The sequence below is a fragment of the Terrapene carolina genome, unplaced genomic scaffold (genome assembly GCF_002925995.2).
Source record: "Terrapene carolina triunguis isolate 2854851 unplaced genomic scaffold, T_m_triunguis-2.0 Scaffold62, whole genome shotgun sequence".
In the NCBI taxonomy this organism is placed as follows: Eukaryota; Metazoa; Chordata; order Testudines; family Emydidae; genus Terrapene; species Terrapene triunguis.
This window is the reverse complement of record NW_020664413.1, coordinates 36,046,020-36,061,683: the sequence shown is the minus strand read 5'-3', so window position 1 is coordinate 36,061,683 and position 15,664 is coordinate 36,046,020. Positions and strand designations below refer to the sequence as shown.

The following is a 15,664-nucleotide window of genomic DNA, read 5'->3' as shown; positions in this document are numbered from 1 at the left end:
TATTCAGTTGTCTACATTGAACTCCAAAAATCCCTGTCAATGTTGCAATGAAAGAGGATAAGTGTGTTAGACACGGAATATTTTGAATGGGACTGGCTCTAGAAGTCTAAGCAGCTGAGGCACCTCAGCTGGGCCATATTCTGAACTAAAGTGATTTCAAAGCTTTGCAAAGCACCAAGGAAGCAAAGTATGTCTGTGCTGTTTGTTACCTGTAGACCTCTTAATCCTGTGTGACCAACTGGACCTTCTGGACCCTGAAAAGCAAGAAGAAAAAAGTGCCTAGAAAAATCTAAAACTTCTAAAATATATTTGGATACATTAAAATATAGTACAAAGAACATCAAGAAAAGAAATCCAGAAGTCAACAACTTGCAAGAAAGTACTGCATAAATATGAAGACTGGGATACAGTATAGTAGTTAAATTATAGTATGAGAATGAATTTGAAGTCAGATACCAGGATCCTGCATGGTCAAGTTTTATATCTATTTCATTAAACATGTTTACAACTACCATACACTGAACCTTCAAGCCCATTGCTGGAATTAAAATCTTGGTTTTCATTTTCATAGTCATACACCCCTCAGTCCATCTTCCCCCTTTAAAACTGGGCCTGATTCTGCTCCTGCCAAAGTCAATGAGAGTCTTGCCAGTGTCTGAAGTGGAAGTAGGCTTGTGCCCTAAATGCAACAGCACTAAAATATAAGAGCAGCTGGAATAATTATTGAAAAATTACCTTTGTTCAGTTTATCTTTATTTGATTGACCTTAAAATTTGTCAACTGTATTCTCCCTCAGCTTTATAAATAACATTTACACTAAATCTACCACAATGTGCATTATTCAGGGATACCACATTTTAAATCTCAGGCAACTGTGTCCCATAACTTCTCCATACTCCATTTCGCTGTACATTAGGAGAAATAGTATTCTATAACAATGTTTTCCCTAAAGTATAATAAGCAGATAGATACTTACTCTGTCACCTTTTATCCCTGGAGTGCCACAGTCACCTCTTTCCCCCTTAGGAAATAAACCATAAATATTCAAAAAGTTTACTTAGCATTACAAGGATATTTTTATTCATTACATCTTCCTGCTGGAACACACGTCCCAAATGCTACAATTTTTCATGAACAGCCAACCAAATATGTTGACGTGTATATCTAAAAGACAATACCAACATGTCAATAAATGTTCCTACTGAAAATCATACCTTTTCTCCTTTGTAGCCAGATTTTCCCTGGGAAAAGAAACAAAGAAAATTGGAAGACACTTCAACCTGATTTAAGTAAATTAATTGTGACACTATTACACAAGCTGCAACTCCATAGTCTTTATATAAAAAACATAAAATTTCTAATAAACATTCAGCTACAACACTGGATCTCTGATTGAGGTGGTAATATGGCTGTGTATATGACAGCTATCTACAATAATATATATTATTATATGTACAAAATACCCTATGTCAATGCAATTTTAAACTGAGATTTTAATTATAGGCTTGAGATCTAGAGGTAAGGTTGACACTCCCATAAATGTAAGCATATTTCTGGAAAGGTAGAGGTGGTGTGGGCATAGTGAGGACATCAAAGTTTGAGACTTGTTGCGAAACTTTTTTAAAAACTGGAGGAAACTCAGCATGGGGAAAATGTTCAGTGCCCTGCACACAACAGTGCAGCTCTGAAAGAACTGCTGTATTTTTGTTTTTACAAACCTTGTATGACAGTTGTATGAGTGGAAAGGCTACAAAGCTGAACCCAGTGTTAATAACTACAGGTGGCAAAATGAAACAATGCAGATATTCTTCTTTCCATTGTAAATCAGGTTTCCAGTCCTGCAAGGATATCTGTCTGTGTAGACCCCAACGGCTGGGTGGAATCTCACTGATTCAATGAAAACATGTCAGTCATGTGGCTGGATCAGGGACATAGTGACAACTACGTTATTGGTAAATGTTGATAACTCATTATAACAGGAATTCTCAAACATTTTCATAGACTGTACCACAGTGTTTTGCAGATCACCTTCCCTCACATTCACAGTCACAAGCACTACCGCCACTGCCATTTATGATCACATACTTCCCCTATGCCAACTATAGCAATATTTAAATGGAAAAGTAATATTTTCCTCCTATTTAATATATTAGGTTGTCTTTTAAAGCAATTGGGCCTGTGTTTCACAGGAAGTTAGAGTAGATGGTCAAAATGGTTCCTTATGGCCTCAAAAATCTCTGAATCTAACAGCAGAAAACGTATCACTCCCCTGATTTTTGTGTCCTCTGCAAACTTTATCAGTGATGATTTTATGTTTTCTTCAAGGTTATTAATAAAAATGTTAACTAACATAGGGCCAAGAACTGATCCCTGCAGGATCCCACTAGAAATGACCCTGCTCATTGATGATTCCCCATGTACAATTACATTTTGAGATCAATCATAGAAATGTAGGGCAGAAAGAGACCTCAAGAGGTCATCTAATCCAGCTCCTTGTGCTGAGGCAGGACGAAGTATACCTAGACCATCCCTGACAGGTATTTGTGGAACAAGTTCTTAAAAACTTCCAGTAATGGGGATTCCACAACCTCTCTTGGAAGTCTATTCCAGAGCTTAACTATCCTTATTGTTAGAAAGTTTTTCCTAATATCTAACCTAAATCTTCCTTGCTGCAGATTAAGCCTATTACTACTTCTCCTACCTTCATGAATATGCAGAACAATTGATCATCATCCTCTTTATAACAGCCCTTAAAATATCTGAAGATTGTCAGGTCCTTCCTCAGTATTCTCTTCTCAAGTCTAAACATGTCCATTTTCTTTAACCTTTCTTCATAGATCAGGTTTTCTAAACCTTTTATCATTTTTGGTGCTCTCCTCTGGTCTCTCTCCAATTTGTCCCCATCTTTCCTAAAGTTTGTTGCCCAGAACTGGACACAATATTCCAGCTGAGGCCTCACCAAAACTGAGTAGAATGGGACAGTTACTTCCCATGTCTTACATACAACACTCCTGTTAATACATCCCAGAATGATAATAGCTACTGTTGACTCTCTCATTCAATTTGTGATCCACTATAATCCTCAGATCTTTATCAGTACTACCACCTAGCCAGTAATTCCCTATTTTATAGTTGTGCATTTGATTTTTCCTTCCTAAGAACTTTGAACTTATCTTTACTGAATTTTATCTTGTTGATTTTAGACCAATTCTGCAATTTATCAAGGTCATTTTTAATCCTTATGCTGTCCTCCAAAGTGTTTGCAAACCCTCCCAGTTTGGTGTCATCCACAAATTTTATAAGCATACTCTCCACTCCATTATTCAAGTCATTAATGGAAATATTGAATAGTACTGGACAGGACTGACCCCTGCGGGACCTGACTAAATACCTCTCCCCAGTTTGTCAGTGAACCATTGATTGCTACTTTTTGAGTATGGTCTTTCAATCCATTTTCACCCACCTTATATTAATTTATTCTTGACTACATTTCTTTAGTTTGCTTATAGAATGACATGTGGGACTATGTCAAAAGTCTTACTAAAATCAATAAATTTCATGTCTAGAGCTGCTCCCCATCCAGGCCAGGCTGGTGACCCTGTCCAAAAAGAAGCCTAACTCTGATGGGATTCAAATCCGCATCCTTTGAATACCCTCTCAGCTCTAGAAAGCCAGTGCACTATCCATTGTACTTCAGATCCTGTTAGTTAGCAGGCCACTAATCCACTTAATATGTGCCCTATTAATTTTATATTGTTCTAGTTTTGTAATCAAAATGTCATGCAGAACCAAGTCAAGCACCTTAGAGAAATCTAAGTATATTACATCAACTATTACCTTTATCTACCAAACATGTAATCTCATCAAAAAAAGATATCAAGTTAGTTTGACAGGATCTATTTTCCATAAACTCATGTTGGTTTGTATTAATTATATTACTTTCCTTTAATACTTTATTACTTAATTCCCATATTAGCTGCTCCATTATCTTGCCTATGATCGATGTCAGACTGACAGGTCTATAAATTCCGGGTCATCTCGGTTATCCTTTTAAAATATTGCACAATATTAGCTTTCTTCCAGCTCTCTGGAATTTTCCTAGGGTTCTAAGACTTATTGAAAATCACCATTAATGGTCCAGCAAGCTCCTCAGTCAGCCCTTTACAAATTCTTGGATGCAAGTTATCTGGACTTGGTGATTTTAAAATGTCTAACTTAATAGCTCCTGTTTAACATCCTCCTGAAATACTAGTAGAATGGAAAGAGTGTTAGTCATATCCTGTGATGATGTCTTCTGTTTTTCCCCAAATACAGAACTGAAATAGGTATTGAATACTTCTGTCTTTTCTGGATTATTATTGGTAATCCTACCATTTCCATTTAGTAATGGACCAATACCATAGTTAGGATTCTTTTTGTTCCTAATATACTTAAAAAATCCTCATTCTTATTGTTCTTAACTCTGTTGGCCATACTTTTCTCTTTCTGTCCCTTTGCTTCCCTAAACAATTTTCTTCAATTCCTAACAAGGAAGATAGCCAGTGCTATCTGCATTACATTGTAAACTGAATATATCAAATATAGAAGACTAAACCATTTGAGGGGAGTATATAACCCCAATGGAAGTGTGTAGTTGTGGACTTCCATTACTTTTAAATAAGAGTTAAACACATTCTTTAAACAACAATACTCCTTTTTAGTTTTTCTGACTATTTCTTGTGTTAATGAATCACTGGATGATGAACTGGAACTGAAAACTCTGCTTGGCTATTGTAATGTTTATTGCAAACATGGGATAACTTCCTTGAAGTAAATGAACAATGTAATGAATAGAGAAAATACTGATTTCCTTTTTACCTCTGTTCCATCTTTTCCTGGAATTCCATTGAGACCTGCCTCCCCCTATGAAGAATCCAACATCAAGATCAGTCAAACAAGGAAAACGTAATGTTTTAAACTGTACTTACATTGTTCTCTTTAGTATAATTTGGTACATAGTAAAGGATGCATACCAGCTCCCGCTTCCAAAGTTTTAATTATATTATATGCAAGATACTAATATAGAAGTTCTGTTTGCAAATTACATTAATGTGTATTTTACTTCAAGAGAAAGGGAAGACTAAATAACTTAGATGAACTATCCCAGTTCATAAATGCTAAGTACATACATTATTATTCTTTCAGTTCAAATGAAAATATTGGATGTTTTTACTAAATCTTTAAAAAGTCATGCCACCTTTACTCCTTTCTGGCCAGGACCCCCATCATCACCTGGACGACCCTTTTTTCCCTAAAAACAGCACACACAAAAAGTTATGTAATAAAACAGTCACATATCATATGCCCCACATCCCAAATTCTGTATAAATCATTCAGTACTTTTAGACAGGTTCAAGTAACTTCACCGCAAAAGGAGTTATTAAATAAAATGATTTTATTTGGCAGCATATGCAGTACTTGAGGAATTATATTTTGGTCATTTGTTTCCTGTACATTAAACAAATCAGTGTAATCATCACAGACGTCAAACAGCATGTCTGGGAGTGACATGCCCACCGCCACAGAAAACCTGTTTTCTTCTTAACATTTCTGTAAAGCACCTAGGACTGATTTAATCTGAAAAACAGATGAAGATGTTTTTGTAGAGGTCACAGTTGTTCATTTTAGCACTGTTAAATGATGCATGTTTGTACTGAACTTTTTGAAATGTATGGTTTCATATAAAAGATACCTGTTTCTTCAGGTAGTGACATCTTATTGTAACTTAAACTAAAACTGTCTAATATATATTACTTTAAACTAAGAGTGCTATTCTATAGAAGGCAGAGGCAGTAAAGTTTAGTGTTTGTAACAGGTCCATTGAAAAAAAGTAGTCAAGACTTCTGGGTTCTATTCCTAACTCTGCCTCAGACTCTGAGACCTTGGGCAAGTAATATAGAATCCTTTTATACTTCAGTTTGATTTTAATGAGTATAATATTGGGCTGTTCAAAGGCTTCAGGATTCAGTTTGACAGCAAAACCCTGCAGTTTAGTTCATCGGGACTGGTAATGAAACAATCCTACATCTTTACTTGGAGGGTCTAGTTCTATGTGCTCTCCAAAGAAAGCCCACTCTTCTCTACACTTACCTCAAGCCAGTTCACCCTCCAGGATTTCCTTTCTCTCCTTTTCTCTCTTTACCTCTTGCCTCAAAGTATCTCAGTTTTTTATACTCCTGATTTGGAGCTAATGAGAGTCATCTGGTCTGGCTGTCAGACTGAATCAGTAGAATAGCTCTGCACTTCCATAGAGATGGAGCCTCCTTTTTGCCCTCTAAACAAGTTTTTTTGGTTTTTTGGGGTTTTTTTGGGGGGGGAGGAGAGGGGTTGGTACATCTGCTATGACCAAAGCAGATCTCTGGCAGATCGTAAATCACACAGCTGTTCCCTTTTAGAGAGAATGTCACAGGAGGAGCTCATGAATAGCAGGCAAGCTCTCCGCACATTTCTTATTGATCTGACACTTCCACACAGTGTAAGTACAAAGGAATACTTATTATAGCTCTAACTTTGTGTCTCATGGATCAGATTCAGAGGATTAATCAAAATGTCTAGAACAAATCTAATCGCAAATTACGTTATGCATTATTCACTAAGACAGAAGGAAAATGAGAAATGACAGCTACTTACGGCAGGGCCAGGAAGGCCTCTTTCCCCTTTCTCACAGTTACATGTAGGAGCTTGGGGACACTTTGAATGAAAATGTTCACAGCAAATCAGTGCACTTTAATGGGTAAGCCAGAAAACATTGCAACATTTCAGTTCCCATATAGTTAATCTACAAACACCAATGAATTACTTCTGTAGAATAAACAACTTTGTATCTTCTAATTGCATTCAGTTACTTTACCACTCATGAGTAATGTGGTCATCCCACACTCAAGCCAAGAAATCCTTTATATCACATCACATACTCACAACTTTGCCACAACCCCCTTGTAAGGGGTAGCATGTTGTTGTGCAGGATGGTGGTGGTGGGGAATGTAATAGCTCTGTGCTGCTCAACCCCCCTTACACAGCTACCTGTTGTATGGGTAGGTGGTACAGGGGAGTAAAGGGGCACCATGCTTTATTACACCCCTTTATTCCATTGCACAGTCATGCAGGATGGGTCATAACCTGGCCTTATATAAATGCATAAACAAAATGCTTATACGCAAATTAATATAATCTAATTAATAAAATGAATTTTAATAAATGTACTGCATTTTTTCTCTTTACTTTGCATTTATATTGTTCCAGTGGATCACTGATCCACAGTGATTATATGTAGTTATTTTTTTTATGCTTTCAAACCATAAAATATGAAGACTCAATACATATGGAAAAAGTTTTAAGGTTTTTAAAAATTATTTATTTGTTAAACTTTAAGACTTAGACAAGTGGGCACCCAAGCATCATTGTTATCTGAATATCCCAGATAATGTGCCTCCCAAGGACAACAGCATGTAATCCATTTTAGGATTTTGTACTGTCACACATCACCATCCTATCTGAATGCCTAGAGGGAAATTTGATTAGCATAACAAGATCCTTAGAGGACTTCATGGAATCATTTGGCTTGTCTTCCCTATCAGGTTATAGGAAGCTTTGCTTAGAGCAGGATTTTTTTGGAGAGGTCAGGAGAAGAAAAGTTACTGTCAATGTCATTCTTCTTTTTATGGTATTTCTTGTTGTGTGTTGGTTCTCAGGGCCATGGTTTTCGTTTTCTCTGTGTTTATTTTCAACCCTACTAATTGTGCACAGGCCTGGAAATAATTTGTTTTGCCTTGCATATCTCTATACATATGGAATAGCATGTTAATGTCATCTGCAAATCCAATGTCCTCTAACTTCTGTTTGAAAATCCATTTTATGTCACTTGGCTCTTCTATGGTCTTTCTTATTACCCAATCTAGTGCCGTAAAAAGATTGTGGGTGACATAAGACATCCTTGTATGACACCTGTAGTAACGTGGAACAAGAAACACCAATAATACTTTCCAGGATGGACATAGAACAGTTCCAGTGTTTCACATATGTTGGCAGAATTGTAAGTACACCAGGTGGAACAGACGAAGACATTACAGCCAGAAAAGCAAAAGCCAGACATGCCTTTGTAACTTTAAGGCTGATCTGGAGAAATAGAAATCTTGCCCTCCAAACTAAACTTAGAATATTTAACACCATTTTAAAGTTGGTCTTAGTCTATGGTTCTGAAACTTGAAGACTTATTAAGATGCTAATATCTAAACTCCAATTTTTCATAAACGGCTGCCTTAGACAAAACCTCTATCGGATACCCAGAAAAAAAAAATCACAAATGAAGAACGCTGAAGGAGGCTGAAAGAGAAGCCGACAGGACAGGAAATTACAGAATGAAGATTGAGATGGCCATGAAATACATGGAAGAAAGATACAAACAACGTAACAAGACAGGATTTGGACTGGAACACCCAGGGGAAAAGATGACAAGACACTTCAAGGATAACATGGAAATGCACAATAGAGGCAGAATTGAAAGCTATCAAAATGACATGGGAAGAAGCTTAGACTGCAGCAAGAGATCAGTAAAGATGGAAGGCTGTGGTGAAGGTCCTATGTTCTGCATGGAATAGAGAGGCATAACATTATATATATAGTGTTATTCAATTATAAATATATTGCTGTTACGTATACAACAGAAATAATTTAATTAAATATCTAATCGCTAAGAGAATATATAATCTTATGAAAACTTATTACTTTGGCTTTATCTGATATCACTATATATTTGAGATGTTATTCCCCCTTGGAAAATGTAAAGTATGTCAGGCCACAGAAATCTGTAGTTTCTCTAATTCTTGTAAACTATTAAAATTTAGAAAGAAATAAAGGCTCCAATCCTGCAAACACTAACACATGAAACTTTACTCACATGAGTAGCCCCACTGAATTGTATCCCATTATCAACTCCCTGAGTTATCTAGTTCCTCATACATTATTTTTCAATTACATGAATATTTATTACATTACATATACTATTTACAGGACAGCATGATTAAATAGTAATTCTCATATTTTGTTTACCAGTTAATTACTTACCCCTTCTTCAGCCAGATCTTTCTGTGAAGATAGACATTGAAAACAACATTAGAAATTACAAGTCATAATCCACCTATAGAGGAAAAAATGCATGTTGCTATCCAGAAAGCTAAGATTGTTGTCTCTATCTTTGATTACAGTGAATGAAATCTATTCCTTGTTCAGCAACTAATTAACACAATTTCAAGTTTTTTTTTCATAGATTCATAGATTCTAGGACTGGAAGGGACCTCGAGAGGTCATTGAGTCCAGTCCCCTGCCCGCATGGCAGGACCAAATACTGTCTAGACCAGTAGACTGTCTAAGTTATTAAAAGACTTCCATCAAATTCTCTAGTTTATTTTATATTTCAGTTCCTATTTTGTAATGTTAACCCAAACATAAGCATACACACACTAACCCTGTTAGTCAAACCAATGCTGTCAGAAAATCTACTATGACTCCAATGATATAGTAAGTAATAGCAACAGATAACAATAATAACTAGTCAGCAACACTCCCAAGTACACTTATTTTACATTTTGCAACACAGTGGAAGAGATTTAGATACATACAGCTTGTTTCAAAGTTTGCTGAAATCAATAGAAAGACTCCCATTGATTTAGATGGGCTTTTGGTTAAGTGCCTAGAGAAGATTAAGATTTCCACTTAGTGGTTTTAGGGAAATATCTATAGTGAATCATTGAGATCTAGGTCCAGCTCCTCAAAGTTATTTAGGTCCTAACGCCCAATGATATCATGGGCCTTGAGGACAAGGCAATTATGATATGGCATGCTATCAATCATGCTTATTTTTAGGTTTTAATATGGCAGAGTCTAACCTTTCCTATTTGATGATCTACTGAAACATTTCTAGTTCATTTACTAAGAATTATGGGTTTCACGATAAGTTGGTGTTAATTGTATAGTTGCTTTCTGCCAAGACTAATGTGCAGCTTGCAGATGCTGCTGTCACTGTTCAATGTGTAACTTTCAGTTGCACAGTATTGAAGGTGTTTATTTCACTCTCTGCAGGGGAGCCAAGATAAAGCAACCACACTATAAATCAAAACAAACAGCTGGGGAGACCTGACTTAAAGCATCATGTTTACCCTAAGATGTGAACAACCAGCCAAAAGGGGCATAACTCAGAATGGTTTAGGACCAGGGAGTACTTTGATCTGAATAGCTTAATCTGAGAAACAGTCCAGACTGAATGGAGCATGTGCTAAAGTAATAACACCACATAATATTGGTGACTAAGAGGTAGCAGACAGGTAGAGAGGCAGATTGTCAAAGTGAGTGGCAGTCAGTGTGGCTAGGTTGAGTAGTTGCTTGTTAGAGTGCAGTCAGACATAACCTACAATTCTGTAGACCCTTTAAGGTCAATTATCTGTCAGTTTGACTATGACAGTCTTTCTCTTTTATTAGTGTTCTCTCTAGGATGCAGTCAAATGTTTGTGCTATCATGTTTATACTGGCATGGGAAGATGGCTTTGTACTCCACATTTGTAAGGGAATGCTATCAAAGTCAAGAGTTCACAACACAGTGAAGAAGTGCAGGAAACTTTCAACTCTGGAATCACATGTGCTTCTAGACTCCCTGGTAGGTTTTCCAGTGGACACTTATAGAGATTTAGGGTCAAATTCAGCTATGGGCTAAGTGGACATACCTCCGTTAAAGTCTATGGAGGAGTGCTGATGCCAGAGGTGAATCTGGCCTCTGTGACTAAAGCAATATAATCTCTCTGACTTGCTGCAGAAGAAAGAATTTGAATGTTAATTATCTTTTTAAACAAAGAAAACTAGTTTTAAAATACCTTTTCTGAGGAAAAAAATAACAAAAATATCCCAAATCTTTTAGGGGCAAATTCAACTTCCAGCCTCCAGCCTGAATATTTCCGCTGGGAAGATCCATGGAGGAGAGTGAGGGAGAAGCTTGTGCTTTGGAATGATGACAAATGGCAAATGAACTGTATCAGATTGAACTTCAGAGTGTTGCTTCTACCCATAAAATACTGATTTTTGTAAAAGAACACCAAAAATTAAAAACACTGGGAAGAGAGCAGTAAAATATTTTTAAATATTTGGCTAGAACAGTTTCAAACCTTTGTCCATACATACCATTTCTTTCACAATTTTCTCCACAACTCCTTTCTCCTGGAGGTTGAAAACAAACCTTGATGCTGGGACACTGGCCAGAAGTCGAAGCTTGGCAGAATTGGCCACCTCCTCAGCCACTCTGGTCATTCCCACTGTGAAGAACACAATTCCTTGATGTTTAGCATCAGCAGTAGCTGCAAAAATATCTGGATTTCTTGGATGATCCACTCCATTTGTCAAAAGCACAGCTGCTTTCACACTGCCATAAGTCCCTTCAGTCATGTACAGTTGTGTGAGATTGGTTATGGCATAAGTTGTGTAGGTACCATGGCCTATATAGGTTATGGGAGCAATGCGAGATTTGAAAGCTTCAGGACCTTTCCAGTCTCGGAAAGTTTGCTCCATGAGAACAGTGCTACTGTACTGAAGTAAGGCCATCCTCCAGCTGAGAGTACGTCCAGAATTGACTTGCACTTCTTTCATACTGTTCACTGTTTCTAATACAAATTTTTTCTGTTGTTCGTGATTATAGTTCTTAGCACTTTCTGAACTGTCCAGTAGAAAAGCTATTTCAAGAACACAATCTTCATCTGGAATAAATTTGGTAGATAAGTGAGTTTAATTACATTAGGAAGCTATGTTACTCATAAAATGATATATTTGTATGTAAATAATAGGCTTTGAAAGTGGAACTCCAATTTTCTGGAAGTTTTAGAATACTTGCATAATAAACATAAGGATGAGGAACCTTCTGAAATTTGGGACAGGTTTAGCGTCTATGGGATGAGGAACCTTCTGAAGTTGGGGGAGACCTTCTTGGGGGAGAAGAAAGCTTCTGAAAGTGGTATGATCCTCTGCCATGAGGAATGTTCTGAAGCTATTTAGACCTTCATTCAGAACTCCTAGCTGGTATCTTACCAGGAGGGGGACCCAGAAGATTAACTTCTGGATGGCAAGTTGGGAGATCTGGGTCATATTCTTGGCCTTGCCACTGACCTGCAGTATGATCTTAAGCAAGTCACGCTACTTTTCTGTGCCTTTGTTTTTCTTCCTTGTCTTTATCATGTGTATTTCAATTGTGAGCTCTCCAAGGTAGGCATATTGTTTCTCATTATAATGTGTGCATACTGCGCCTAGCATAATTGGTCCCCAACCTCTGTTGGGACCTCTAGAGGCTACTGTAATACAAATAATTAATAAATATATTCATAGACTTGCATCTCTGACAAGGTAGAGCACTGAACTCTTTAGAACACTTCATTTCGTGCCCTATCCTGCTCCCATTGAGTTCAATGGGAGTTCACAGGTGTGTAAACCTAAGTGCGTACATAAAAGTTTGCAAGCTCAGGGCCTAACACAGTGCAAATTAGGCAATATTAGTTTTCTGAAAACCTAGGAAAATTGCTTCTGAATAAATGTATATCTGCCACTTTTCTTTTACTGATAATACCATGGCTGACAGCCAAACATATTGAGAATGTAACAGAAGAATCCTCCAACCTTGCTCTTTTAAGTTCTTCTCCCACCCCAAGTGAACTATACATCTAAGTGTAAAAATATGGCAAACGAAATTGTAAGTGGGAGTAGCTCTGCAGGTTGTAAATATATAGTCTAGAATCTGCATAAATGTTAAGAAAAAAATGTGTTAAAATTCACCTTGATCACTTGGACTGGGATATTTTTCTACAGCATTTGACAGAAAGTGCTTAGATTTTTGTTGTCTTACTCCATTTCTTTTGTCTTCATTGAGATTTTGTGCCCAAAACACATGCTGTCCTAGTATCCACAAAAGCCACCAGAATCTGTAGAACATGTTTTGTTTTTTCCTAAACAACACAAAATACAGTGATGATACACATTATTATTTATGCTGCACAAGAACAATGAGAGATGGATCTGCTTTGCTCCGATAGTATATAAACAGCAGTTCACTCTTTAACAGCAGTACATGCTCTAAGCAGAACATTCAAGGGGTGTATTTGTACATTAATACTCGGGAAATTTCATTGAACAGCTATTGTTAGCATTAATGGGAATTACTCACCTAAAGTCTAATAAAAAGGATGGGAGAATAAATCTTTAAAACAGTGACTTAAAAAAAGTCAAATGAAAAGTTAGGTATTTTACTTCAGTGTATTAAGACCTAGATTAAGTTTTATGCCTACCTTTACGTTAAAGATAAAGTGATTCATGTATGAAGCAAACAGATACCCTGAGGGTTTCACAAGGGCTATCTTCCAACAAAGATTACATAAGAAACCCTTTACATATATCCAGTGAAATATTTTAAAAATAGAAAAAACCCACCCCTAGGACTCAAGTATTATACCAATTTACAGATGGAGAAACTGAAATAGAGCATAAGGCTCAAATTGTCAAAACTGTTGGTACTTGTGGGTGCCTGGATCTGTGGATGCCCAACTTCAGACACTTTTGAGCATTGGGTGTTTTTGCTGATTTGTGAAAGGACACACAGCAAGGTAGTCTTGGAGCTGGGAGTAGATTTTCAGAGTTGCTGGCTGCCAACGGTGCACACAAGCCACTAGACTATGTTGCCTCTTGCTACTTCCATCTACCATTCTTTTAGATGGAAGTAAATTGACTGGCTATGAAACCAGTTTTTCTGGAACTCTGTAGAAATTCCCTATCCAGTCACTTTGCCTGTGTTTACTGTAACATTTTTCTTCAGATTTCCTAATCTTGAAATATCACTAGTACTGCTCTATCACTGGTAGCCACGATGGGAGCAGTAATGTAGTCCAGCCACCACCAGCAATTGACCACCATCTCTTCTCAGCCTGAACAGGAGCAGGTATAATACTTGAAACTAGTTTTAACTTTCTCTGGCCTGTGGCAGCTTCCAGTCACTTAACCTCTGAGCATTTCTAACAGGATATAATGGCTCAGATTACATTACAAGCTTCCACATATATTTAAAATCCGGCTCCTGTAAGAACGAGCTGTTTTTATCTCTACGAACAGGAATTTCCTTCATGCTGCCACCATGATGATATTGTATTTGATAACAGAAACCTATTAGAGCCGTTTTCAAACACAATGTAAATAGGTTCAGTACTTGATACAAACTGATATTATAGGCACTTTCACAGTATTTTTAGAAAAAGCAAACCAGCGCGCGGGCGCACACACACACACACCTCCCTCCCTCCCAGGCTACATGGCAATGCTTTTAAAATTGGCATTTCTCAGACGGAGGTTAAAATACGGGTACGCTCAAGTCTGTAACTGTAGATGAAATTGTGGTGAATGATGATTAAACACACAGAAATTCACCCATGAATGGTTATTCACATACCGCACGCAGAGCCTCCAGGGAAGGGGGGAGAAGACTGAGTGGGACCCATTCCGGTTTTTACTCCCCTGTTAATGTCCCTCTCAGAACAGCTGCTGCGGGGGAATGAACCATACATGAAAAACCCCAATTCAGTCGCCCCCTATTTAGCCCAGGTGCTTTGGTCCTGGTCTAGGTGCAAGTCACCTGGCGCGTAGTTGGTTCCAAAGACAAAGCGGCTGAAAGGTCCTGCGGGCGGAGGCGCTTCAGACCCCAGCACGGACCTTCGCTCACCGTCTCTCTCTGCTTGTGTCGGAGCTCTCCCTTGCTGGCTCCCCCGAAACGCAGGTGTGGGACGTGCCAAGCCCAGACTCCAATGCTGTCTGAATACAACATGCCTGGAAGTTGTGCTCCTGCCGCGAACGCAGCCTCCCGCCCGCGGTGCAGAGACCCGGCTGGGACACGCCGTCCATCCGCACGCGCTAGTTCGCTCTTCCCCCCTGCACGGTCCGCGGAGCGCCCTGGGCAAAGCGCAAAGCCCAGCCATAGCCGCGGGGCCCCAGAGGAAGCTCTCTCTCCTCTACCCGCGCCCGGACACACCGCTCAGCCTGTTTCACCCCGCTCTGACCCGCTCTATTGTCATTGCTCGGGGATACACGTTATCCAGCCCCTGCAGCACTAGGGTCACTGTTCTGACCCCGTCACAAACTCTCCCCCTGCCCCTCTGCTTAATTGCGCTCTCCCGTCCCTGCTAATCCTCTTCTACTGGAAACGTGCCGTATCTTTACAACTCAGGGATGATGCCACAACAAGTCCGCAAAGGAGCGGAGGTTGTACTGGACATAGTCTGAGCACAAGCTTGTTGTATATTATTTCAGCAACACTCTCCCATATTAGAGCTGTACAATTTCCGCTGCAGCTCGTGTGTGCACCGTGTAGCTGGGGAGTGATGTGAACCCACTAGGGAAGAAGTTGCCTGTTAGAAATGCTCCTTGCAGGAATACAAGTAACACTGGCACATGCACACTCCCAACAGTCACCGTCCAAGGGTAGGGCAGATCAGTACTGGTGGCGGGAATACATTCATCTCTTTCGGGTAGATTCCGGCTTTTCTTGTGATAGTTTAAAAGCATCTGATCTGAGGATGGAAGAAATGACTAACCGAGCCCGGGCAGAAGCACGGACTCT

At 38.6% G+C, this 15,664-nt stretch overlaps 1 protein-coding gene across 1 annotated transcript in view; it reads right to left on the bottom strand.

Moving 5' to 3' along the window:
- The window catches only part of LOC112111655 (collagen alpha-1(XXVIII) chain-like), a 64,644-nt gene extending 51,647 nt beyond the window's left edge, over positions 1–12,997 (bottom strand). Inside the window, exons 1-9 of the mRNA XM_024207196.2 lie at positions 12,841–12,997; positions 11,206–11,774; positions 9,103–9,123; positions 6,670–6,729; positions 5,237–5,290; positions 4,858–4,902; positions 1,215–1,241; positions 977–1,021; positions 210–254 (exon numbers count right to left, since the gene is read on the bottom strand). Of these exons, the coding sequence (XP_024062964.1) occupies positions 210–254; positions 977–1,021; positions 1,215–1,241; positions 4,858–4,902; positions 5,237–5,290; positions 6,670–6,729; positions 9,103–9,123; positions 11,206–11,774; positions 12,841–12,997 (1,023 nt within the window). The remainder of the gene's footprint in view (positions 1–209; positions 255–976; positions 1,022–1,214; positions 1,242–4,857; positions 4,903–5,236; positions 5,291–6,669; positions 6,730–9,102; positions 9,124–11,205; positions 11,775–12,840) is intronic.
- Positions 12,998–15,664: the final 2,667 nt, after the last annotated feature.